This window comes from Zychaea mexicana (assembly GCF_025766255.1).
Source record: "Zychaea mexicana strain RSA 1403 chromosome Unknown BDB00scaffold_30, whole genome shotgun sequence".
Classification (NCBI taxonomy): Eukaryota; Fungi; Mucoromycota; class Mucoromycetes; order Mucorales; family Lichtheimiaceae; genus Zychaea; species Zychaea mexicana.
The window spans coordinates 210579-235967 of record NW_026516693.1 but is presented as its reverse complement, the minus strand read 5'-3'; the positions used below and the strand labels follow the sequence as shown (position 1 = coordinate 235967).

General features: G+C 43.4%; 7 protein-coding genes across 7 annotated transcripts; 4 read left to right on the top strand and 3 right to left on the bottom strand.

Annotated features, from left to right (window-relative positions):
- Positions 1-190: 190 nt before the first annotated feature.
- On the top strand, positions 191-749 carry BDB00DRAFT_819933 (uncharacterized protein). The gene is made up of 2 exons (XM_053123267.1): positions 191-369; positions 478-749. The coding sequence occupies exons 1-2, from the start codon at positions 208-210 to the stop codon at positions 598-600; spliced, it is 285 nt and encodes a 94-aa protein (XP_052980434.1). The 5' UTR covers positions 191-207; the 3' UTR covers positions 601-749.
- On the bottom strand, positions 733-3864 carry BDB00DRAFT_819931 (uncharacterized protein). Its single transcript, XM_053123266.1, has 6 exons — positions 3505-3864; positions 3238-3437; positions 2932-3116; positions 2304-2810; positions 1236-2189; positions 733-1136 (listed from the first exon to the last, which is right to left on the bottom strand). Exons 1-6 carry the CDS (start codon positions 3717-3719, stop codon positions 1032-1034), a joined length of 2166 nt encoding a protein of 721 aa, XP_052980433.1. The 5' UTR covers positions 3720-3864; the 3' UTR covers positions 733-1031.
- Positions 3865-4353: 489 nt separating this feature from the next.
- Positions 4354-7246, bottom strand: BDB00DRAFT_819925 (cation transport protein-domain-containing protein). The gene is made up of 3 exons (XM_053123265.1): positions 5460-7246; positions 4814-5350; positions 4354-4731 (listed from the first exon to the last, which is right to left on the bottom strand). Exons 1-3 carry the CDS (start codon positions 7171-7173, stop codon positions 4571-4573), a joined length of 2412 nt encoding a protein of 803 aa, XP_052980432.1. The 5' UTR covers positions 7174-7246; the 3' UTR covers positions 4354-4570.
- A 5898-nt stretch (positions 7247-13144) lies between these two features.
- On the top strand, positions 13145-14105 carry BDB00DRAFT_882862 (WD40-repeat-containing domain protein; the record flags this gene model as incomplete). Its single annotated transcript, XM_053128186.1, has 4 exons — positions 13145-13273; positions 13369-13499; positions 13590-13799; positions 13883-14105. 4 exons carry the CDS (start codon positions 13145-13147, stop codon positions 14103-14105), a joined length of 693 nt encoding a protein of 230 aa, XP_052980431.1.
- Positions 14106-15337: 1232 nt separating this feature from the next.
- Positions 15338-16294, top strand: BDB00DRAFT_882861 (uncharacterized protein; the record flags this gene model as incomplete). The annotated part of the gene is made up of 1 exon (XM_053128185.1): positions 15338-16294. One exon carries the CDS (start codon positions 15338-15340, stop codon positions 16292-16294), a length of 957 nt encoding a protein of 318 aa, XP_052980430.1.
- A 4483-nt stretch (positions 16295-20777) lies between these two features.
- Positions 20778-21026, top strand: BDB00DRAFT_746400 (uncharacterized protein; the record flags this gene model as incomplete). The annotated part of the gene is made up of 1 exon (XM_053118548.1): positions 20778-21026. A coding segment is annotated over one exon (249 nt), but the record flags the coding sequence as incomplete, so codon positions are not given.
- A 2080-nt stretch (positions 21027-23106) lies between these two features.
- On the bottom strand, positions 23107-23946 carry BDB00DRAFT_945838 (beta-lactamase superfamily domain-containing protein; the record flags this gene model as incomplete). Its single annotated transcript, XM_053129510.1, has 1 exon — positions 23107-23946. One exon carries the CDS (start codon positions 23944-23946, stop codon positions 23107-23109), a length of 840 nt encoding a protein of 279 aa, XP_052980428.1.
- Positions 23947-25389: the final 1443 nt, after the last annotated feature.

Sequence of the window (25389 nt, the reverse complement as noted above, 5' to 3'; positions counted from 1 at the left end):
AATGCATTATTAATAATGCTTGTTGTGAGACATTCTCTCTCTCGGCTGCCAAAATTCCAAGATTACAGCTACTAAACTACTAAACTACTAAACTACTTACACCACTATCCAATTTTCGATACTTTTGAGAGACATACAGTAATCGATCAATACTGAATCTTCAAAGGGTACCGCACCCTTATTATTTGACACAATCCAGACAACAGAATGTTCCGCTTTATGTCATCAAAGAAAGGGGGGGGGGGTTGGTACACATGTACTGTGCTATTTATTACTGTCGCCGTTCTTTATGGTAGCATAATACAATGTGCCCAAAGAGATGTAATGTCGTCGAAAACGTACTTTGGCATGAGAAGAAGCTGTGTTATGCTATGATTTTTTACTACATAAATTCTCTGTGGCGTCATACGCTTACATAGACTATATGATACAGTCGCAGATGCTTCAAAGAACAATCTCAAATATAGGCCTACCTACATAAAAACAAGTCTTACAGCAACGGTCCGCTTTCTGCTTCTGCTGCTGGTGATGATAAGCCTCGTACTCATCCATGGAGTATATGCTGAACGTATGTACATGTTCAGGGAAGATCAGCAATAGCAGTAACATATTGTGCAACACGTATGGCTACTAAAATAATGTCTTCGGCCACGCCTATGTCATCTTTCATGCAATGTTGCTGCGCATTACTATGGTAGGTGGTTGAAGAAAATCACACACACAACTAAGCCGATACTTTCTGATGTATATCAGATGGATGATCATCCTCTCAAAGCGCCACTAGAAGAAAGTTTGTACCCGTCTTGGCGCATGATGTGAGAGCGGCGCGCATTATTAAGTGCTAAGAAAGATGCATGCAGGGTATGTGGCAGGTATCGCGTAATATATTTGCTACTGTACCAAACTTTTTACGAGGGACAATTACTAGCAACAACAGGGGACAGGGGTAGTCATTCTTATTTTATTTTTTTTGGAGTAGGAGGAAAATGAAAAACAACAAAAAAGAGGTGGATGGATTGGAGGTACATTGGTTATTCTGGATACAAGCGTTCAAGAATCTCCGGGACCGCACGATCCACATTTCCATCGTACTTTTGTAAGAGACGTAGCGAGAGTTCATCACAGAAAGTCAGGCCCTGTAGTAAAATATTACACATTGTTAAGCACAATACTGGATACCAGCTGTCTTTATATACGGTGGTCAAGGGGATAGGGGGGAGGTCATCTTTGCCTACCATCTCATGAATTTGCGTGAGCTGAGCTTGGTATGGTCTTTGTTGTGTGCTTGGACGAGGCGGAGAAAGGGTACTGTTCTGCTCTTGTTGTTGAGTCACATTTTCAGCAACGGAACCGGTTGCCGGCGGCGTCTTTTCGTGCGGATTCGACAGAAATGTATTCGTACTAGCATCTGTGTCGACAAACACATAATGACTGCTGCTGCTGCTGCTGTTGATGCTGCTGTTTTCGCTTTGAGAATGTGATGGCGAAGTAAGGCGTACACTGTCGCTGCTGCTGCTGCTGTTAAGCGGATGCGAGTCACTAAGCGGATAGCTGACAACAGAAGCAGCAAAAGTGCTGCGGCGGCTCTCGGTGGGCGATACCATGACTGGATCTGAGAATGGATCATATTCGTCATCATCAACGCCACGGTGAGAACCAGTCTCGGTGAAATCGCTTGCTGTTGTGGTGACAGTGCCTGCGATGGATTGGACTTCTTCATTCACGGTAGTCGATGTTCTGAGCGTTGGGTAGATCATCGAGCTACTCAGGGACAAGGATGATGCCGTTTTTGAAGAGAGCTCGTCACCGCTCATATTACCACCACCAAATGTTGTTGTTGATCCTGAATTCAAAGGTGCTGCTGCTGTCGTTGTGATCGTTGATGCTCCTCCAAACGACGCTACTGATCCCGCCCTTGAAGCTGGTGTGGATGGAGGGTGTACTTGAAGCTCACTCCACAAAACAGGTCCAAACATGGAACCGTGGGGTGCACTTAACCGGAAATAGGTCTTGTATTTGCCCGGGTTTCTTGGCATCTTGAGTGTAGCGAGCACTGTAGCGCTTTCGCCCGGTTTGGCTGCAATCACATGAACGTTGCCACCAGGTTGTTGTATAGAGTCGCCACCGGTGCAGACCAAAACAGATCCTTCGGGCCATGCGACTCGTCCATCATTGGTCATTTTCCATATCTAGAGTGTGCGAACAGTTGTTAGAAAGAAATACATACACACACACACACACACACACAGTCAGTCACGTATAGGAAAGAAGGGGCGGGCGGGGTGGTCTTTTTTTCTTTTTACCTTTAAAACAGTGCTTCCACCTCGAACAACGGTGCCGTCGGGGTAATTCACGTCTTCAACAAAAGCGGCAGATAGACTTGACACTGTAGACTGCTGCTGCGCTGGCTCTACTGTCGTTGTCGCTTTGACATTGTGTTCTTCTGGTTTTGCAACTGTGGCGGCCGTTTCAGTAGTCGCAAGGCTTGTGTTGCTGGAAGAAGAAGCTGCTGCTGCTGCTGCTGCTGCTGGTACTTTTGCATCGCTGTTGTTGCTGGTGCCGAACAAGGTTGGATTGGCTGTGGGTCCGGGTGCTTGTGTCGGCTGGGCACACGCAGAAAAACACCTATGGCTCGACTGAGATCGAGCTGGTTCTTGAGGAGCGAGTGCCTGGAAGCGAGGCAGCAGCGCAAAGCTTGAGCTTGTTGCGACTGGAGATCTGATCTTTAGAAACACGTGAGCACTGTTGTGGCATGTCGGCGCAAACGGTTCGCATTTGCTGCACAGGTCAAAGTCAGGGCAGTGGCCACACTACGTATTCACAAACAAAACATCATATGTCAGTTGGTTATAGTTAGACAAGTCATCATGGGTGTGGTTTGCGGGTAGAGTATCTTATTGAGGCGTCGGCAGCAATGGAAACTATGGTTACCTTGTAGCGGATACCACGGACGTCACCGTCGCATCGATCACAAACGATACCCCTGTGCAGTACATTACTACTGCTCTTGTCGGCAGTTTCTTGTTCTGTACGTGGCCGTGGAACATGCGTGACAAACACATGTGGAGCGTGATTTTCTTTGACAATCGCAAAGCATCCCTGGCAAAGATCAAAGTCTGGAGAAAAAGAAAGTTTATCATTTTTAATCCCGGTTTATGTGACATTTTGTTGTCATCAGATGAAATTTTCTCCATCAGGCCGGCGTTCCCCCCCCCTCCTCCCCTAAACTATAATCACCTTGGCAGACCGAGCACGAGTGGCGAGCGCCGTCAATCCACGCTTCGCAGAAATTACAGACGTATGCTGCACTGGATGCCTCTTGTGCCCGCTTGCAGTTGGCACCTGGGACTTCCATCAACGAATGAGTGTGGCTGACATTCTGTGCGCAAGAATGACACAAGTTGTACGACGTGCAATGAATACAATGAAAACGTGAGCTTTATAAAGGACGGGGGTTAGCAAAAACCATGTGCGTTAAAGTTCTCTGTGAGTTCATAAACTTACGTATTGGCGTCAAAGCTCCTGGCGCAATTGTTACAAACAGGTGGGGTAGTATGTTGTACAAATGGTACGATCGCGGCTTGGTAAATTTGCGCAGCAGCCTTGGCGGCATATTGCATCGACGCCTCCAGATTGTTGGTCCCTTGTTGGGCCGCAATCTGCAGTTCATTCAGCTTGTTGTTGAGCTGGCTCAAAACTTCTTGCGAAACCTGATTCATCTGATCGGCCGAGGATGACAGAACTTCCTCCTGTGCTTGCTGCTGCTGCTGCTGCTCTTGTTGTTGTTGTTGTTGTCGCTGCGGTAGCTGCTCCTGCTGCGCCTCAGGTTGTGTTTGTCGCTGACGCACTTCAAGCCTAGGTTTGGACCCAAAGCCCGACCGTGATATTGCTTCCTTGATATCGTGGTCACTCGTCATGGTCACCCAGTCGCCATCCGAGTCTCGATACAGAATATCAAAGTCGGCGGTGTTGTCGAGCCTAAACGCCAACTTCAACTACAAACAGAACACTGTTGTTAAGCGCCAATAATTTCCGGGCTCAAAGGAGGAGTGAAAAAAGAGAAAAAAGGGCTACCTTCTCGTATAACCCCGAGTACGTAACGTTTTCGTTGAGAGTGAATCGACGAATTTCGTTGCGTTCAGGGATAATAACCTTCACGGCAATTTCTGGCGGAGCCCCCATGCCGAAAAATAGCGGGCCAGCCTTGGAGAAAGTAGTAGTACTGCCAAAGTGTTGTTGGTGCGCCAGTTTGAATAATCAGGAAAAGGGGTGGGAGGAAGAAAGAAAGAGAGTTCTTGGCTCGCCTGGACCGCATAAAAAAGAGCAACCCATTTCACCTCCGAACTTGGATCCTTTACGCAAATAGAAAGGCGCGCGTGATCTTTTGTTTTGCGAGCATCACAACGATGATCAACTATTATGTTTGGATGCAATGGATAATACTGTTACTACAACATATGTCAAAGTACATGAAATGGAAGGTATATGTAAATGTAGTGTCCGAGGGGATGATGTCTAACAAAGTATAAACAAGGTATATGATAGTGCGTTACTACTACTACTGCTGTTGCTACGCCATGGAAAACGTGCGACTTCGCCACCGGTTGTTGGGATCCCCATAGTCCTGCGACACTTCAGCGTGTCGTCTGCGCATTCTGTGCTCTTGCTCTTCCCTCTCTTCCAACCGATCGGAAGGCAGCAGCACAGCATGGTCAATGGCTGACGGAAGTCCTATATAACCCCATCGCCACCATAAAGTACAAATCAGTACAACGACAAGCAACAGCAACAACAACCCACTACCAAACTTTACCTCTGTGTCTCCCTCTCACCATGAGTGCAATTAGGACGAGCTTGCTCAAGGTGCGGTAACTACCCGCCTGCGAAGTGGTTACCCCTGGATACCCAGTAGACGATCCAGAATTACCAAATGCCGAGACGCACTCATATATGACCGTCAAGGCCGTAATGGGCGCCGGCGACATGATGCTCTGCGCCTCAATGACACAAATACAAAAGATCCCAGCAACGACCCAACATATTTCTTGTGCCAACTGTCGCTGAATCTGCGTCTTTACGTAAAAGCTAGGCCCTTTCGGAATGAGCTTTTTCGACTGTGTCATGACGCTGCTCATGGTTGGAAAACGACGCAGTCTCGATGGGGGTGGTTGTCCCAGCGTTTTCTCGTCTTGATCGGTTGGGCTGCTGTAGATGCCCAACTCACGTTCCTGATACACGTTACTGTTGCGGATCGATATACCGATGGGATAGATGCTGACATACATGGCGATGATGTACACGATTTGTGTACCTGGGTTGACCATGAGAAGATTGATGGCGGTAAAGCCAGCTAAAATCCATCATTGCATATCGTTAAAGTTGAAAGACTAATCGAGAGAACGTGCGATATGATCCATTGCCATAGTGCAAAGAGTGAGATGGAAAGGGTACACACGTACCATTGCGCACTGAAACACCTTGGAAATATGCAAGAAGCACACGCGATCCCCACGAGATACCATCCAGTACGGGCAGCCAGTAATTGGTAGCCAGGAAAACGATAAACTCGACGCTGTTGATTGCAACCAACACAAACACGAGCCACCAAGTCTGTGTTGCAGGAAACAAGCTGGTGTAACACCGACGCGGATGATCGAGAAGATATCTGAGCGTTTCCCGATCCATAGTCCAAGAACGCGGCATCAGTTTGTACAAACACCAAATGTAGAACCGCAGCACAATTGCATAACCCACGTTGCCCATCATGATAGTAAAGCTCAAGAGTAAAAGAGGTGCAGGTGCATTTAAAAACGGCGTAAGACTTGCAGCCAATGGGGATAACCCCAAATTGTTGTACGCGGAAAAAGTAGTAAAGATGGAAAAGAACCAGGGATCGACCGGTCCGTTTGAATTCGAAGTACGCAGCGCTTCTTGCGCATAATCGTCGGCGGCAACGTAGATTCGCATTGCAAAGCTAAACAAAATGTTGGTTCCAAAATACACGATGGGGATGAAGTTGGCTAAAAAGTCTAGGGCACGGTACTCTGCACCTCCAATCGCATAGCGCTGCTTGCGTGTCAGCTCGTATTTGTGAATCGGGCCTCGCATGATGCTCTTAATTTCCTCCCGTTCGATCTCTGCAGCTACCAGCATATCGTCGTCGTCGTCGTCGTCGTCCAGCGGCGAGTCTGGATGTCGGCCTTCGGCGATCCTGCGCAATAATTCGTTGTACGGTCGATCGTTTTCAAGCTCTTTGCGAGCTTCACTTCGCTGGCGATCAATATTGTCTGCAAATGCAATATTCTGCGGTGGGGCTGGCGAAGAAGAGCTGACATGTTGTTCCAGCGCGTTGCTGCTTGGGATTGTATAGGCGGATGTGGTAGTAGCTAACGGAATGCTGCCTTTAGGCGTCGAGTCTGCGCGACGTAACGTGGGGGTTGAGGTTGACATGGGACACATTACACGGTCTGGTGTTAATGTTCCTTGATGACTACTTCCGCCAACAGTTGACCTTTCGGCGTCCTTGTCACGCAACTCGCGCAGTTTGTCGTAGATCTTTTGCTCTTCCAGCTCTCGGTTATGGCGCAGATGGTGTCCTATTCCTCCTTTCAGCGCATGAAACGGCTGGAAACGGGCCATGGTGGCCGAGAGTCGCAAATGTGGCAGGATCCCGTGGTGCGGTGTCGGTAAAGTACTGCTTCGGAGGGGCATTGCGTTGCTGTTGGTCTTTGACTCTTGCTGCATCTTGGCATGCACGTCTGCCAAATTCTTGTTAAACCGCTGTCTGTTTTTCTCGCGTAACCGTTGGGCGCGGTTGAACAAAAGCACGTCCTCGAACCGTTTGGAAAAGTAGTGTCGCCGGATCAGAACGATCACCTCGGAAACAGTAACATGGTTGCCGAGGATCGACACAAAGAACATGAGCAAGAGCTGATACAACGAAAGAGCTGATATCTCGACGGTGTTGAGTCCGGTGTTCGTTACGGCAGTGGTGCTCATAAAGAGCGCGTCGGCATAGTTCCAATTGGTGCCTGGTTGGCAGTAGAAGAAGCCACTTACGATCAAACACAAGCTGATGATGTATGTGTAGTGAATAACCAGAAAGTTGATTCGTCTATGCCATATGTCATGACACCATTCCTTTATGTCTTCAAGGTCTTCGGCGCAAAGCATGCAAGAAACGAGGAAAGCAGAAGGAGGAGAAGGAGGAGGAAAGCGGCTGGACTTGCCTCGATTTATATATGGGCATATTTGCCCAAAAAAAAAAAAAGTTCGGCGTTTCAAATACATCATTGCCCCCCCCCCTCCCCCTCACACACAGAGGAGCGATAGTGTTTCGAGACGCCTCTTTTCAACAAAAGTGCCTCCCTCTTTCACGAAAATTCATTGTCCTTGTTTTTCCCACATGACACGATCTGCGTCATTCCACACACCAGGCATCATTATCAGCCCTGTGATGATGGAGTTGTTGCTAATTTGAAAGAACGATGTATATTTGGGCTAACTCTTACGGAACGTGTTGGGAGAAGAAGGCGTTGGGGAGGCGCCAAAAACAAAAAAAGACAGTACAGAAGACCCTGGTGTTTTGGTCGGGCCGATCACTGTGCTGGTCATCCGTTCGCCTTTCCCTCCTCTTCCGTGTCATCATGGCGACAAACGGTTAAGGGAAAACTGATCTACTGATGCACCTTGTCTAGACAAAACATCCTTCCATAGGGTGCATCAGCAGCTAACGTAAAAGCTTACTGATTTTTTATTAACGAGCAAGGATAGTATGACTAGTAGTAACTACAAGTTATGACACGTCTTTTAGACTTCTTGGAGCTTGATTACGCCGATGCATCTTCTTTGGTGACACATTCCCATTGGTGGACTTCCTGTGGCTCGTGAACCGGAATTGTCTCCGAATGGAATTCTTGGCATGTGGGACAAGATATCCCACTTTTTCAACGGAGGAAGTTGTTGTCTATATTGGTAACCGGCTTCTTTTGTCGATTGCGGCTTACTGAACTTTAACAGCTTTTCAATACCTGCGCAATAGTTGATTTTACAAGGGTTTCTCTATCTCGTCATCCTTTCTCCAAAGATCGAATCGAAGAAAGATGGATCGAAAGCAAAAGAATTAGATATTAGGCGACGGTACTGTATCTATTTCTTTGTATCTTAGGGTTGTACAAAGTATAGGATAAGCTACATAGTAGCACACTTGAGCATGAGAATGGGATCATTCAGTTGTGGATGGCTCTACAAGAAAATGCCTATCTGAAAAAAGTTTTGTCTTCCTTCGACCCTGTGATCAGAATATTTACCTCAATATGAGTTATTTATGACGGAAAATATTTGGTCATCCTTTAGCTTTTTCGCAAGATTAACTGTTTAAACTGTTTAAATACAAGTTAGTGGTAGCAGCATTATTCAACAGTATGTGAAAGGTGACTAGATGGTGCATGATGACGAAGTAATATCATAGGTATCATCACTGTACACTTTTCTCCGTTCAGTTCATATGCCTAAATAAATAACGAGCGATACTGCTTCTTCACAACTTATACTAGTAGGAGAGAAGCAGGTACAAATTTTGTATGTGAATACTTTAAAGGACATTTTGGGAATGTTGACGATCTTCGCTTTCATATAACTCCAAATCTGGAGAAATGTAACGAAAAAGTGGAACAGTTTTTAAGAATACATACATTCGTATCCTGCGAGTAGCAGGGCATAAGAAAAAAGGTACTGTTACATACGCCATCCGTATCCGTAATTTACATATTTAGCAGATTTATACCAATAACATGGGGTGTTTGATACATTTTGCACAAGAATCGTAACAACACGGTCACTCATGGATCGTGGTAAAGAGAGTCGCAGCTTAGACATCGTTTTTTTCTTTGCATAATGGTGCATGTTGCTCGTGAATTTATCTTTCCACGTGAGCAACTTACCACATCACCAGAAAAAAAAGCTACTGTCTTGCAGAGTTTATTTGCAATAGTCTGAACGGTACAATTAAGTTTTTCCTTGCTATTTAGGCTACAAGCGGTCCTAAAAAGCATGCTTTTCCATCTATTAAGTTCAAAAGGATATGTAGAGCATATATTTCTACAGGTTATGCATAATCCTTTTCAGCTAGCGTCATTTACTGAGGCGCACTATTCGCACACAAGTTTAAACAGGTGACTTAAAGAAGAGAGCAAGTCGACGATGATTGATATTCTGATTCAAGTTGGTATATCTTGTATCTTTGTGCTACAAGGTTTAGGAGAGTGCTATGGTATAAGGTAAGTAGAAGAAGGGAAAAAAATGATAAAAAAAATGGCTCTGTTCTAAGATGTGCGCATGCTCAAAGCCAACCACCTAAGATAATATTCTTTTGCATAACAGCAGATGATGCAGCACTACAGCTTCTTCTTCATGTCATCGACATGGTTGGAATTACGATGCTAGGTGGTCCTTTCATGGTCATTTGAATTGGCGGGCCTTCTTATTGCTTAACATGTTCTTGAGCCGCAGTAATGTCTGTCGTGGCTGGACTATTTATTAGAAGGATAGACCAAATAACAGGAATAGCCCAGCGGTAAATAAATGCATTATTGTTGCAGTAGTTGCAGCAGCTCTAATAGTAGCACTCGTGATGGTGATGGATTGAGTTTGTAATTTTAATAATTGATAATATATATAGAAGTGTGAATATTAGCCGTAGGTAGTTGTTAAAAGAGCAAAAAAAGAAAACGCAACGCTTGTGCGACAAGGTTATTCTACATCTACCTTCGCTCCTTTTATTTGTATCTCCCTGCATATATGATACCTTGCCAACAAAATGCAGCAACAGCGTCATCAACAATAACTTGTCGATCCAAATAACACGAACCAAATTTCATTTTTTAACAATATTTCTATGATGTAGGCCCTTCTTTTTTGTTTTGGCATATTTCACCAGTCTTTATATCCTTGTGATGCTTCTCACCGTTCAATGGAAGATTGCAGTCATGAGTTTTGTGAAGTGTATCATAAAGAAACGTAGGCACAATGGTTTTTGATTGCGAGCCTGAAATTAATGCACGTATCATACAATACAATATCATGTATTACACCTGTTAAAGTTCCCTCTTCCGAAGCTGCTGATGACGACCTATAACAAGTATATAGAAAGTAGAATCTTCTACAGCTTTGCCTAGTGATTTATAAAAACGATGTTTTCGAGTGTCTTCACTGATTTGCGACGAACGCCATTGTATCGAGTTTGTGAGAGAGCTGCTAATCGACTGACAGTGTGCCCACGCTGCTGTCATTCTCGGATGCAACCAAACGTATAGATCCGATTGGTTTTTTCCTTGATATTGTCATGATTTTCCTCTACTATTACTGATACTATCGCTAGCATGTATATAGAACGAGCGTCGAGCAAGCTTAGAAATTTGAAGTGACTCATTAGATTGCATGTCAAATTCAAGTTAGTAAGTTGCTCACAAAGTTAGCTTTATATAAGATATATAATACTCGAGACTTCGCCGCTTGGTGGGTAGCCTAATTCGTAAACAAAAGCTTTGACACGGTCGTCACCACATTTCTGGGGATCTTCTTGGGTAATGACTTGCCGGATGGGATATTGAGGCAGTTGAATGAAGTAGTACAGCCAATGATCATGGTGGATAAAATGAGTGGCTTTTGCTTCAAAATGTACAAGATGAAAGCCTCTTTACAAATTTGGCCCGGTGAAAGCTTCTGTAGATAAAAAGCAAGTATAACTTGTTGGGGACGACTTGGTGTAATCATAAGCAGTGATGGTACATTACACATCCAAAATATCTATGAGTATAAGTAGTATACTGTACGTGTATCAGTGGTAGTAATGTCGAGAGACAGTCCACATCGTACTAAAGCATTTTTTTGGGTCGGATACCAGATATATTTCGTTGTTATAGCATTCCATATTTATAGCCACGACACATAATAAACACAAAAAGCGTTCTGATTACGCGCTGTGCTTAAAAGTCTACAATAATGATCCTTTTTTCTTCATCATTAAATTCAGGGCTAAGGAAAAGAGCTCTTTAGAAAGTAGCACTGATCATGGTCCTGATCGAGAAAAGTGATTTTCAAACGTCGGTGACGATATTAACTGGAGCTTTTTTGAAGCTAGGAGTAAGCAATAACAGCAGTAAGAAAACAAGCGATGTCCAGGGTCATGTAATGAAGCTTATTTCATATTAAAAGGTCCGGAAACATAGGAAGGGTAGCTGGGCACCATGTCTAACAAAAGGAAGAAGCGGTTAAGCCTCATGCAGTAGGAGGAGTATAGCACTTGTGGCGCACAACTTACTTAGGCCTGATGCTACCCAGATTTAGCCATCATGTTACAAAAGCATCCCGCTCTGGCGCAGTGTGCTGGCATCAAGAAAGAAGCAAGAAAAACGGGCTTTGTCAGTGACGAGCTTGTTTGTTCATACACCGGCGATGTTAATGAGATACTAGGCTCACGACTCTTACTTCTTGGGAAAAATGAATACATATAATAAGAAGTATGATATGTACTTGCTATCTAAGATCCGTTGTAGTGTATTGGGCAACATGTCCGCAAAGGCGCAATTGTATGAACTTACACTGCCGAAGAAAACAATCCTCAAACGTTATAGAACGATACAAGGCATTAAAATGGATTTCGTTGCAAAAGAAGATTATTGGAATATCCCACATTGGAGAAGATTAAAACGCGAAACTAGGTCGACTCACACGCATCAACTACAACGCTTGTTTGCCATCATGGTGATCATTGCGTTACTTTGATCATCAAGAACAAAAGTAAAAGATCCAAGCAAGACCGTGATCCGACAAACGATCAGGATCTAAGCAATTCTCCCAACCACCTTACGTCTCTCGGGGAGCGTTCAAATTTTTCTGGAGCATACACGTTTGCGCTTCTATATATTTAGTCTTCAGCCTTCAACTTTCCAGGATTTGTTCAATATCAGTACATTAAAATGCGCCGCGATTTGAGACGAACGAACATGTTGTTGGAAAAAAGATCCGGATAGCGACTGCCATTTCTCCTTCTTCTCGATCATCATCCTTCAAGAGTTTTTCTTGTAATTTCGCAGCTCTATGAATCTATGCGGTCTATTAACAAGAGTGTTCTCGTACCTGGAAGAAACATATACCTTTGTTTTACGCCGCCATTTCTGTGGTTGCTTACAAATGAGAATACAGTCGTAAGCGGAGGAGATGAGATGGCTCGGTTGTTGCGCGCTTAATACAACTTACTGATGAAGAATTACATATGCGTAAGTAAAATATAATACATGTACATGACGCAATATAAAAGATGTAACACATCATCACCATCTCTTTCTATTTTCTGTATAGGCTACCGAAGCTGAGGAACCTGGAAGTGTAGTTTATACACAACGCAAATGGCGAAGAGCCCGAAACGAAAAGATAGCATTAGAGTCTCACTCAACCAAAGGCTTGGCTGGTAAGAACTTATTTGAGGCTCTTACTTTCTTTGTGGATTTAATCTTTATCACTAACTCGCAATGATACGTTTACTTTTTGATGTGGTTAGGAACCAGTCGTTGGGACGAACAGATTGTATCGATACACAATGAAACGGAAGCAACAAGGTTACTCTTCCATCAATACGAACCTCATCTAGTAGCAGCTGATGCATACAATTACCTTGTGTAAGTACGGATTTTTCTTATTTTGTTGTCCTTGTGCCCGTCCTAATTGAGTGAAATTCTCTAAAAAAATGCAAATTTGTATAAATTTGTAAAATTATGTAGGGTCTGGGATTGGAAAACATCTACGCCACTCAGCGTCATCGATAACCGTAACCCATCGCATAGTCAAATTACGGATATGAAGTTCATTAATGAAGATGATGTGGCTATCCTGCTTACTGCATCAGGTATATACATTATCATTATCATTTCTTGCGAGGACGACAAAACAGGAGCAATAAGGGTGGGATATGCTCTCAGTGAAACATACACGTATATATTAATTTGACTTTAACCACACAAAAAAATATTAATCTACATCATGACTATGTATATTAGATGATGGTGCCATCCGATTATGGAAAAATTATGATGGCGCTGATCAGGAGGACGCCCAGCTTGTCAGTCCATGGCGGGCACTCAAGGACATGGAAAAGAGTAATATGCGCCAAAGCGGGCTAGTATGCGACTGGCATCAGGAACGTGGTCTCCTATTTACTGGCGGTGATGCACGCGTGATTAAAGTATGGGATGCACATCAAGAGATATCGGTCATGGTAAGTTTTCTTTTAATATCTCTTCATTGGAAAATAAGAATGGATTCAAAAGGTTGCGAAATGGGATATTCATTAATTCACAACCTACAAAACAGGATATCGCGACACAGTCTACAGGCTGTGTGACGAGCATAACAAGCGATCAGACGCGTGGAGACATTATTGTTGCAGGATTCGGAGATGGCCTTGTTGGTGTGTACGATCGTCGCATGAGGCCCACATCTGCGTAAGTCTTGCGTTGTTGTTATCAAATACTTTCTCACGATAAGTTCTCAAACTTAATCTTTATATGTTATTTATCCATGCGATAATATAGAATGGTACAACGATGGGATGAACACAAAGCATGGATCACTGGTGTACATCTTCAACGCGATGGTAATCGAGAATTGATTTCGGGATGTTTCGGTGGCGACATCAAGATTTGGGATATCCGGGAAACATCGTCGCTTCGAACAATCGAGGCACATACGCATGCAGATATGACTGCGTTGGCTGTCCACGACCATAGCCCGGTCGTTGCGAGGTAATAAGTCTTGACTAAGGGAGTACTGAACAGATAGGTAGGAAGAAAGAAGCAAGTCACTTAAAGTAAGACGACATTTCTAGTGCTGGAGATGACCATATCATCAAGGTATGGAACGTAAATGGCAATCGTCTATCTACGATCCGACCCTCGTCTGGCTTTTTGGGGCAGCGAAACGCGTTCACCAGGGCACTTACATTCCATCCTAATCTGATGGTCATGGGGGCAAGCGGTGACGATGGCTCAATTACAGTAAGTGACTCTGTCCACATACAGTTCTCTTATGGCTTGCTAAGGTGTGATTGATTCTGGAAACGAATACTAACCTATTTTGCTGTGCACACATCTTAGCTCTATCGATCAAATAATATCACTGCAACGCATTTCTTTTGAAAAGCTATTTTTCTCTTTGTATACACCAACAAGCAACCCGAAATCTCTTACTTTTATATTTCTTTTACTTTTTTCCTTTATATATATACCATATAAAGCAATCGTATATATTGTTTTTACACACGTACACGCACACATTTATACAAGCACACCAACACAATCCATTAATTATTATTCTTATCATTCCACCAATGCCGCATCGTTCAAGTGTGTCGGTTACACAAGCCCTTCGAACTCCACTGTGCAATTGTTCTTGCTGAATTCGCCATGGTGATCAGAAGACGGTATCCGGCTTGAGTTGCCATGGTTATTCTGTATTCTAGGAAGCAGTAATGGCGGCTGTTGTCGATCCTGCAACTGCAACAGCCTGCGTGTTTATCAGATCAGGTGTGCATTCCCCCTTTCTCCTACTTTTTTTTCGGGAAAGGCTGATCAAGGGTGCATCGTGCATCTTCTCTGTGTATTCTATGTATCTTTCCATCTGTTGTTGTTCTAAACAACGCTTTAAATGACGAGCCGATCTGATTATCAATCGACTTGAAACGGAAGGATTTAAACGAGATAATCCAAAATTCTTTATAAATAGCGCAAGCATCGAACAAAAGGCAGGCCTTATCATGTTTTCCAACTCATCCCCTGCCTACCGCCGTACCGCCTCGCCAAAACCGGTAAACCCCCCACTCTTTTTTCATGAGGTAATTAAAAAAAAGATCGGTAATCGGATTATACCTTCCCGAAGGGAGAGTTTACTTGCCGATAGAGATTTTTTTTGCGTAAGACTTGCCGATAGAGATGTACCGAGTAGATAAATTTTTCCACGGCGGGTTGTATCTCTTATCTGCCACCTTCTTCTCCTCTTTCTTTTCTTCTTCTTTTAAACTTATTTCATGAAATCTGTCCATGTGACGTAGGTTACCATTATCCTCACAACGCCTCACAATGTTATCCGCGATTCTGCCAATGTGCTCATGGACGAGGCACGTGTGCTGAACGATTGCGCACAACGACTCTATTGCAACGACACGGCTCGCCAAGGCTACCAAAAAGCGATCGACTTGATGCTCACCTGTCTCGAATGCGGCGGCAAAATTGTCGTGACAGGTGTCGGCAAATCCGGCAAGATTAGCGAAAAGATTGTTGCGACCATGCTGTCGACCGGTACTGCAGCCACGTTTTTACACCCTGTCGAGGCCATGCACGGCGATCTCGGCGCTGTCAACGAAAAGGACGTTGTGTTAGCTCTATCGTATTCTGGCAATACCGAGGAATTGATGCGCATTGTTCCCAGTTTGAACCATCGTGGCGTGCCTATCATTGGTCTGGGTGGTAACGCCAAGTCGCAACTCGCCAAAATCTCGGCAGCTTGGATCGATGGTTATGTTCATCGCGAAGCGTCGGAAATACCAGCACCAACGAGCTCGACCACCCTCGCTTTGGCTTTGGGCGATGCGATCGCGTTGACTTTGGCCAAACAACGCAAGTTTACGACACATGGGTTTGCGTTGAATCATCCCGGTGGATCGTTGGGTCGTCGATTGTTGCTCAAGGTCAAGGAATGTATGGTTCCCGCACAAAAGGTCGCGACTGTGCCAGCCAACGCATCGTTGGACGTCGTGATTATGGAAATGACCAGACATCCCAAGGGAGGAGGTGTGGTCGTGTTGCGCAATATCCCAGGCTCTTTGGCTGGTAATAACACTATTAACGAAGATATCGAACAAGAACTATCGCCACCGTCATCGGTTGCTTCGGATGATGCCACAACGATTGCCTCGACTAGCGAGGAAGACGAGGAAGGAAACAGTGCCATCCCGCCAACAGAGACTGGCCAAGTGATTGGTGTGATTACCCACAGCAACATCCATCGGATCCTCAAAACCGCAGCAAGAGAATCTGTGTTTGACATCCGTGCGTGCGACATCATGACGCCTGAGCCTGTTGTTTGCTCGGCAGATGAGTTGGCTACGGAGGCATTACGCATCATGGTCGACAAGAAACCGCAAGGAAAGGGGTTGCCATTGCTGCCGGTCATTGATGGCAAAGATAAACGCGGTGCTTATAGAGGTGTTGTCACCCTCAAAGATTTGCAAGAATTGTTTTAATTTGTTTTAATTTGTTTTCTCTCGTATACATTCCATCCCAACCCTCTTCTTCTCTCCCACATACTCAACATACACACACGATCTCCTCAACATCGCAAAGCTGCTGCCATGAAAAGCAGCAAGTCATTATATATACATACTACACTCATCTAAACCCCCATTATCAAGCGTTATCTCTCTCCTTCAAGCCCCCCACTCCCTTGTCTTTTCTTTTCTTTCACCACCGTTGTTATCTTTTTCATTCTTTCTTTTGCTTCTATACATCTGTTGATGGTATTATTCCCTTTCTAGCACACTATATATATTATATATTATACATATGTAACGTCTTTTTGTCTATCACTGCTTGAACTATTTATCCGTTCATCGAACTAGTAGTACATCTGTTGTTGTGTCACGTATCACATTCTTAGATAAGGTATAACAGAAGTATACACAATGCTCCTTTCAAAGTTTATCTTTCTTATCGAGGCATTAGATGTCGTACTACGTGCATGAAGAGAAAAGAAATTCCATCTTCTGCTTACACTGCCTGTGAAGCAAAACGGGAGATCCGGTCTGGTTTTCTGCATCTTCGGCTGCTCATACTATTCCCCATTCATCACGCGTATAATAATATTATTGCATCGTTTACTCATACATTCTTTAATACCTCGTGCCACGCCAACTCTTACCACGAAAAATAAGCTGACTGATGCAATTGGCAATCTGCATTGTATATGTGTATATGTGTATAGCATGACGTGCCACATTAAATTATTCATGGAGGTTACGCGACAGAGATAATGCGAGGATGATAACTAAAATGATAAAAGGGTCATTCTTCGCCTGTAAGCGCGAGGGAGAAGTAAAGCAAGCTCAAACGCCATTGACAAGGTGGAATCCGTTTACGAAAAACGAATGGTCAAGAGGAAAGTGGTACTTTTTGAAACCGGAGAATAGCGGGAAAAAAGGCATCCTACTTGCGTTATAAAATATCGTATAAGCCCTTTTTAAACCAAGCTTTGACAATGCGAATCCGCAGCAGTCAGTCAAGCTTGAAGTCAAGCGTGTCTCAATTGCTGCCGTTGGTGGTCATTTGTTTCAAACGGATCTTGCATCACAGAAAAGAAAAACACGGACGCAACCTCTTTTCTTTCTTTCAAGAACAATAGCAGAGTCCGTGCGTAGAGAGCACGGTGTCAAAGAGTTGCCACCGCTTTATATGCACTTGAAAGAGATCCTAAATCTCAAATAGTACATTTCACAAACAAAGTTCAAAAGTACTTCTTCACAAGGTCGATCAGTAAGCGAGAGATCTTTCTTTGTGAATTGGAAAGTCATTACCCAACGAAAGATTAACTTTTCGTTATAAAAATAATCAAACATAGAAAGCTTCTCTTGTTGATTATTATCTTTTTGTCATTTTCTTATTGTATTTTAAAGAGAAACCCTCTTTTCTAGGAAGTTCCAATAGAAAAAGAGGGGAAAAACTCCTGCTGTCTCTTTTTTCCAGGAAGACAACAAAACCTGATCGAAGACGCAGGTAGTGAATGGTCGCTACGCAATGAGAGACCTTCGCCATTCACTAGTGGCGCCCGTGCCGTGTGTGCCCACAACGTCAACTAAGCACAAAGATACTTCAAGGTTGTTGTATTACGTTGATGCAGCCCTAGGGCATGCTTCCAACAACCTTGCTACCGTTGAAGCATCTTTCGGGTTAAAACATCCACCTCGACTCGGCGGATAGCTTTCCAAGTCAAGGATTCACACAACACTTTGCGCTTCATAAAGTTTGTGTAAATGGAACTGAAGAAGAAAAAAAAATGGGAGGGATGGGGGGTTTTTTGGTATTCTTATTCAGACAATTTTTTGCCGTCACGCTCGGGTCTTCAATGAAATCCATCATTTTGATTGGCTCTCATTTGTAAGGCTCTGGTTGGCTCATTTTATGGACCGCTTATATCATATGACGCAACTTGGCACAAAAGCAAAGGGAAGGGGAAGGAGATGTGTAAGTGATTGTCGTCGTCAAGAAGTCAAATATGTTGGCAGCAGTGATCGGCATGTATCACCCTATGATACGCTATATATATGTTTCACCATGCCGATGTGCCCTCCGATACTGTCGCCGCTTGTTTTGGGAAGAAGTGTCAGTGCACGCACCCAGCCTCCGCGTCAAAGACAGGTACGTTTCGAATGCCAACTTGTTCAATGAGTACGCAAGAAAAAAAAAAGATGCGACTGAACAACTCAATTAGAAATGACAAGGAAGAAAGACAGAATGCCAACGACGATTAAGAACGACGGATGAGTGCTCGTGTGCGATCTGGGAAGCAGTAACTGCTAAATTGCCAAGGACTCGCATCATTTGCCCTGGCGGACCAGATATCTACAAGTGATAAAGTGGATTCTGTTCGACCCATGGAGTATTCTGTTGAAAGTTCGCTCGACCCACTTTTTTATAGGTTGCTGATTTGTTATGTATACGGTGGCGAAGGTGTGGCAAGCTCCTTTTGCGGAGCTAGCAAATCGGACGGACACTTTGTTATTGCGATTGGGTAATAGCGCTGTCAAACTAGATGACGAGGGCTGGTGATGTGCATTCTATCAGGACATTTCAATTCTACGATGTTTGATTCTCCTGTTAGACTTTGCACTGCATTCTCTTTTAGAACCGCCTCCTTTTTACACTTCTTGGGGCTTGGATGAATAAAATTTTTGAAAGTTAAAGCAGTGCAAACTGCTCGTTGTTGATACATCCTGTAGTTAATGGAAGTATTGCAATTAGACAATTGTCAAGAGCTCTACTATATAAAACATATTACCAAAGTTGTTGAATAAACTCTTCTCGTTCCAAATACACGAAGTTGTCTGTTCTCTCAAATTGTAGAACAAAACTGAATGCTTAATAAAAGGCAGCAGCCGATGGTTGCGACCGTATATCTACGCACTCATTATTCCCTGGATTGCGATCGCTTAATATGGTGCTCCGGCGTTCATGCTATATACGCTTTGATGTACTCTCGTTTAAAAGGAAGAGGTATTCTCACTTCTTTTACAGACTTTCAATTGAGGTCTTTCTTCATGTTATCCACGATGCAGAACATACAGTTGATTAGGTTCATTGACTGCAAGTAGTACAATTAACAAGCGGTCAGTGTGTAGAAATAGATATGTCAGTAAATATATTACCAGGCTTCCTTGCTTTACGCCGTTGCAAAGAGTAGTTCCTGACCATTCGTGCCGAAGCTTAAAAACAGTATGGTAAACTCGACGGAGCCCTGAAGAGCGCTAGTCGCCTATTGTGACGCTAGTGTTTTCTTCAAAAGAAACAACCTGAACGAAGCGGTCGAAACATTTGATGATTTGCTGGTTAACGTCATTATTATCCTCTTGGGGAGGTTGTAGAAATTTTTAAGCAGGCAATATGTCTCCCAATATATATAAGGCTTTTGAGCGCTCTAACATTTACTTTTACATGTCTTTGAATGACTGTAAATGCTGTTTAGGAAGCATCAAGATATTGCAAACGCATCTGAATGCGTCCATTTTATATTACATATGTGCTCTTCAAGCCCATTATCCGGTATAAAAAGTTGGTGGTTATGAATGGCAGAAAGGTCATGTCGTTGATTGAGGGTCCGTTCATTTGTAGCTGCTTACATTGATTGTTGTTAGCTATAAATTACGCAGCTTTGTAAAGGACCCTCCTTTAAAAGCGACAAATTAATACAACGTTACCTTCTTTTTTACCAGGAGCGCATATACAAATTCTCGACAACTGCACTTGAAGTGTAAATCGATGACGATTATGTTTTTATGCGTATGTCGGAACTGGTGCATCATACGGATTTAATGTAGAATTTGTCCAACAGCTTCCTAATAAGGGTGACACGGCTATCGCATATGCATGTCATCTGGGCAAGTCTGAGTAACTGCAAGCACTTGTGAGTGGAAAGACCGTTTCACGCAGTTGCTTTACAACAGAAGAATTCACACACCATTTTAAAGAAAAGCAGTTGAACAAGTCCAACAAATAGCGCCTTACGGTATTAATGTGTTGTTTAATAACTCGGGCGTATACGGTGGATGAGGACATGATATATTGAACAAGTGAGCTCAGCTTGGAATCTTTCAAGCTTTGCGTTTTTTCATTCTTACGCTCAAATATCATGTTATCATACCCGTTATCAAACTACGTTTAAGCTTTTCAAATTTACGTGGGCGGAAGGTTCAGCGTAACTCAAGCTCTGAGGCCGTTATCGCGCAAACGAATTACACATGTCATTGTCAACATAATATGTTCTATTCTTGCATCAATCATATTGAACAATGCTTCTGACAAGCCTCCGGTATGTATATACATACCTTTCTTTCGCGTCTTTATATGCTCCGCTGCTGCTAACACAGGAATCACAAAGAGACCAAATAAATTATCTTACAATCGATTTTTGAAAAAAAAAGACTTCTATGCAACTGCTGTAAGTTTTTATGCTTATCTTTAAAGAAATTCTCACGGCTCTATGAGCTTATATATTGTACTAAGCACATATCGTTAAATGACGAGCTTTCGTACCGGATTTTCAAGACAGCAAAGAACATGCTCATCAAGGATTTTGCCAGCTTCTTAGGCGACGAGGATTGTGTGGTTCCTGTCATAGACCGCGGATGCGTACAAACAGACATGGGTGGTGGCCAGGCACCAGTTACTCCAGAGCAAGCCATCAGTGGAGTGACTAAAGTGATCGATAAGCACTTCAAGGACACGGAGCCTCTGTATACATGTATCGTTATATTGGCGCCTGCATATGCAGGGGCGTGTATATCTCATATGTTCTGCTCACTAAAACGACGTATTTACAAAGCAGTGCCGTCCTACGTATCACGTCGGAATCGAAGCTTGGTATCGCCGATAAAAGCGAATCCGTGGCTCATTTTTGGATATAAAGGTCGTAGCTTTTTTCTTCCCTTGTTTCCCATCGTCGTCGCCCTCGTCGTTCTCGACATTTCATCCTCAATGCGATATCACGTCCTTGGTACTGGTGCTATCGGCTGACACTTTGCAGTAGATCTTCGTTCTCAACACGATGTCACTCTTTGCAGGATTCCTTAGCCGTCAAAACGAGATAACGTATCGACGTGTCAACCAACCTGACGAAACCGTGAGAAATAGTGGATTCGATGCCATGGTAGCCGGAGACACTTCATACAACACCCATATCGATGCTGTCATTGTCACCACTAAGACCCAGCATGCAACAGAAGCTGTACGATCCATCAAACCACACCTATCACGATCCAGCACCTTGGTTTTATTCCAGAATGGCATGGGTGTTGTCGACGAGTTGCTCGAAAAACTATGGCCTGGCTCTGATCGACAAGAGGCACCCGCAATCGTAATTAGTGTTATAGATGTTTCAATATGCGGCTCCGCTTGCTGTGCTCTGTTCCGATCCGATCATTGTCTGCGACGGCTCTGTGCGCTTTAGTGGAACAAAGAACCGGCGATATAAAAAGAGTTATTTTTTTTGGGAATTACTACGCGCACGACAAAAATTGACCTCGCGCACGACAAAAATTGACCTCGCGCACGACATTTTTTTTGGTAGTAGTCCGCAGTTGTCGTGCGCACCGTCTCTCGCACAGTTTGAAAGACCCGCGCACGACAAATCTGATCTCGCGCAACGACAATTTTTTTTGGCAGTTGTCGTGCGCACGGTCTCTCGCACAGTTTGAAAGACCCTGCGCACGACAGAACTATGATGATATATGCCGAGTAACTGGAACGTTAACATACCGTGTATCCAAATGGCAAGCAAACAACTTTGTGCCAACATAAGTATTATAATATAGTGAAGCACAAGCGAGACGATTTCTTAGTCAACACAAAAAGACGTAGCCAAGACCATAGAAAAGTGGGTAGACGGTGCACCAAGTGTTTTCACCAATTTAATATCAATGACGATGGTATTGGCTGCAAAGACACATCCTGTGTTTCGTGTTCCAAAACTTGCCAGAACTAGGGCTGTCATGTAATTCTATTCAAATAAAATTATTTTTGACGGTCAGTGTAATATTCGACGTATATATAACGAAAGATGATAATAATGTGTCAACCAAATTGTTGAATATTTGGAGGGCGAAGAACAAGAACAATTAAATCCGGAGACAAGGCACAAGAGCTTAAATATGAGACAAGAAGAACATAAATCGTCGAGTACGTTGAGGTAAACGACAACTGCCAAAAAAATTGTCGTTGCGCGAGATCAGATTTTGTCGTGCGCGGGTCTTTCAGGCTGTGCAAGAGACGGTGCGCACGACAACTGCGGAATACTAAACTACCAAAAAAATGTCGTGCGCGAGGTCAATTTTTGGCGTGCGCGTAGTAATTCCCTTTTTCTTTATTTACCGTTGGACAAACTGTGTGTTAAGCTGAAGCACCACAGCAGCTTGTACGTATCGTTATTACTAATGATACCTCAACGGATGCAGCCTGTGGTCGTCAATTTAATGAGTAAAAGATCCTTTAATCAATATCCGGTAGAATTGGATATCCTGGAAATAAAAAACTAATAAGGAACCGGCGAGTGTGAATATGCTGAGAAGCATTTGTACAACAGCAGCCAACTTATGAGGTGAACGGATTGCTGATGTTACTGCTGGCTCAGCTACAGACCCGATTATTCTTGTGCATGCCCTCGTCAAAAACGATGATCGCGTCAAATAGCACAATAATAGCTCCTTTTATTGACAAGGAAATGTATATTAACATAATTGTCTAAGCCGTAGGCTATAGACAGACAGTATGTCTAAATCGTAAAATACATTTTTTAAATAACCCGCTTTGGCTGACCGGGAGTGAGCCAGCAGACCTTGTCCATCATGCCTTCTTTCTCAAAGATCTTGTGCAGCTCGCCGCTGTGTTCTGTGAAATGCTTCCACGATTCAAAATGGATCGGCACCATGATATCCGCATCGAGTTCGCGTACAAGTTTGGCGGCATCTTCTCCACCCATTGTGATTTCAAGAGGTCCCTCGACGCCAGGGAAGGCGGGCATAGTTGCTAAACCAAGGTGAACGATGGCGACGGATACATGGTACTTGTCACGAATAGAAACCAGTTCATCCAAATAGACGGTATCACCAGAAATGTATATCACGTTCGGCTTGCCATCGGTAGTGCCAAAGTTGGAAGACTCCAAGATGAAACCTGTGCATTCGCCGCCAGGTAGATGCTTGCAGGGTGTACCGGTTACTGTGAACGACTTGCCACCAATGTTGAGCGACAACTGTTCCCAGGGTCGGATGCCTTGGACACCGGGTCTGGGCTGCAGGTTTTTGGCGCCATCCATGGTAGTAATTACCTTACGACCGTCCAAAAGCTGGCGACCAGAATCGTCAAGGTTGTCCACATGGTCTTCATGGCTTAAAAGAACGGCATCGAATGGCGGAAGTTCGTTGAGCTTCAAAGCAGGTCCGTTTATGCTCGAGGCGACAAAAGGACCGAATTTCTCCTTAGCAGCATCATCCGGGAGAAGGAAACTGAGGTCGTAATCTGCAGGAGCATCATTGAAAACCGGATCAGTCAGAAGAGTGACGCCATCGATTTCAATAAGGGTGGTGGCGGTCCCAATATGGGTCATGGTTAGTTGACTCTTGAAGCTGGGCATGGTTGTCAGTTGCGTATAGCTGATAAATAAAAGCAGAGAAGAGATACCCTTATTTTCTAGTGATGTTTATTAGCAATGATCCGAGCAAAAAGAAAGTAGTTGAAGCTGATGATACTTCCGATTTTTATACGAAAAAGACACTTACATACTAAAGGATTTCTCGCTTTTTGTTTGTTGCTTTTTTTCTTTGTTAGGAACAAACAATCTTTAATAGAGTTTGTTCAAAACAACAGCACGTCAGTTAGTAAGCGCTCTGACTTTATTTTATTTTGTGCTCTCGCGTTTCCATTAGCAATTTCCATAAACCAAAATTACTGATAATTGTTCGAAGTGCTTTGTATTCCCATGTTTTATAACAATAATTTCCATACGCCAAAGTCACCGATCAGTTCAAGTGTGTATCAGTAATAGTCTTGAATGCTACATTTCACAAAACAAGTTACTATCAGTTATAGCGAGCATGATGGCAAATGCTACACGGAGCCAAAAATCTGTGATCCGTTAGCAGCCCGTATGTAGGCCAGTTGGATCAAGCGCACATGCAACGATATGGTACGCAAATTTCTTTCAAGTACACCGCGCTCGATGCGCGATTCCGAGCCCCGGCTTCACACAGTATACACAGTTACTGAATGTGTTACTCATTGTCTAAACCTTATCTTATATTGTATCGTGAGAGCCAAATGGCTGGTTACAAATTTAAATTTTCTGATATCATCCATGCGGTCGCTTGCAATAGCGTTTTATATGCTATGTTTAATACCTTAACAGAAATATGGCTTGAAATCATGAAAGTAACAGTCAACGAGCTATTACATTAATGCAAGTTGAAGCATAGCAATATCATTGATCCGTCATCCAGAGAGACCTATAATAATAGTTTAATAATAAACACTTACAAGAATTGTTTTCTTTGTTTTCGCTGATTCTATGTTTGGTTTTCGATGTCGGAACATATATTCCATGTGTTTTTGATCAGCTACATGCTCAGTTTGGTACATAGTTTACGGAGATTACTAAGCAATCGGTAAGCATTGAGTAAGCACTGAGTAAGCATTTCGGGGATATCGGCTGCATTTTTCTACCCTCGCGTATTTCCACATTTACTAGCATGGTTTTACTAGCCCGAGCTTTTTTTTACAGCGCAATGTCGCGATTCATATGATATTGCATGCTTATTATAATTAAACTAATAAAGTATATGATGAGTTTTTTATAACTCGGGGCAATAGAAAGAAAAAGCTAGAGGAGGATACTCATGAGATAATTATGCGAATATAAGAAGTATGACTACCCATACAATAATCTGTAGGAGAGCATAAATAAGGCTCACTTTAACATTGTATAGATACGCAAGAATGTATGAATGATAAATTTTACAGCTTCTATCAGAAAGCTGATCTGTATTAGTAGAGATCCTGTCAAACCAGGACAGAAGTGGAC

Coding starts and splice junctions, on each gene's coding strand:
- BDB00DRAFT_819933 (XM_053123267.1), top strand. CDS start 208: ATGTTCCGCTTTATGTCATCAAAGAAAGGGGGGGGGGGTTGGTACACA. Junction 370..477: donor TGAGAAGAAGCTGTGTTATG/CTATGATTTTTT, acceptor AGGCCTACCTAC/ATAAAAACAAGTCTTACAGC.
- BDB00DRAFT_819931 (XM_053123266.1), bottom strand. CDS start 3,719: ATGAATCAGGTTTCGCAAGAAGTTTTGAGCCAGCTCAACAACAAGCTG. Junction 2,190..2,303: donor GTGGAAGCACTGTTTTAAAG/GTAAAAAGAAAA, acceptor CGCACACTCTAG/ATATGGAAAATGACCAATGA. Junction 1,137..1,235: donor TCACGCAAATTCATGAGATG/GTAGGCAAAGAT, acceptor ATTTTACTACAG/GGCCTGACTTTCTGTGATGA.
- BDB00DRAFT_819925 (XM_053123265.1), bottom strand. CDS start 7,173: ATGCTTTGCGCCGAAGACCTTGAAGACATAAAGGAATGGTGTCATGAC. Junction 5,351..5,459: donor AGGTGTTTCAGTGCGCAATG/GTACGTGTGTAC, acceptor GATGGATTTTAG/CTGGCTTTACCGCCATCAAT. Junction 4,732..4,813: donor GGTGAGAGGGAGACACAGAG/GTAAAGTTTGGT, acceptor GGGGTTATATAG/GACTTCCGTCAGCCATTGAC.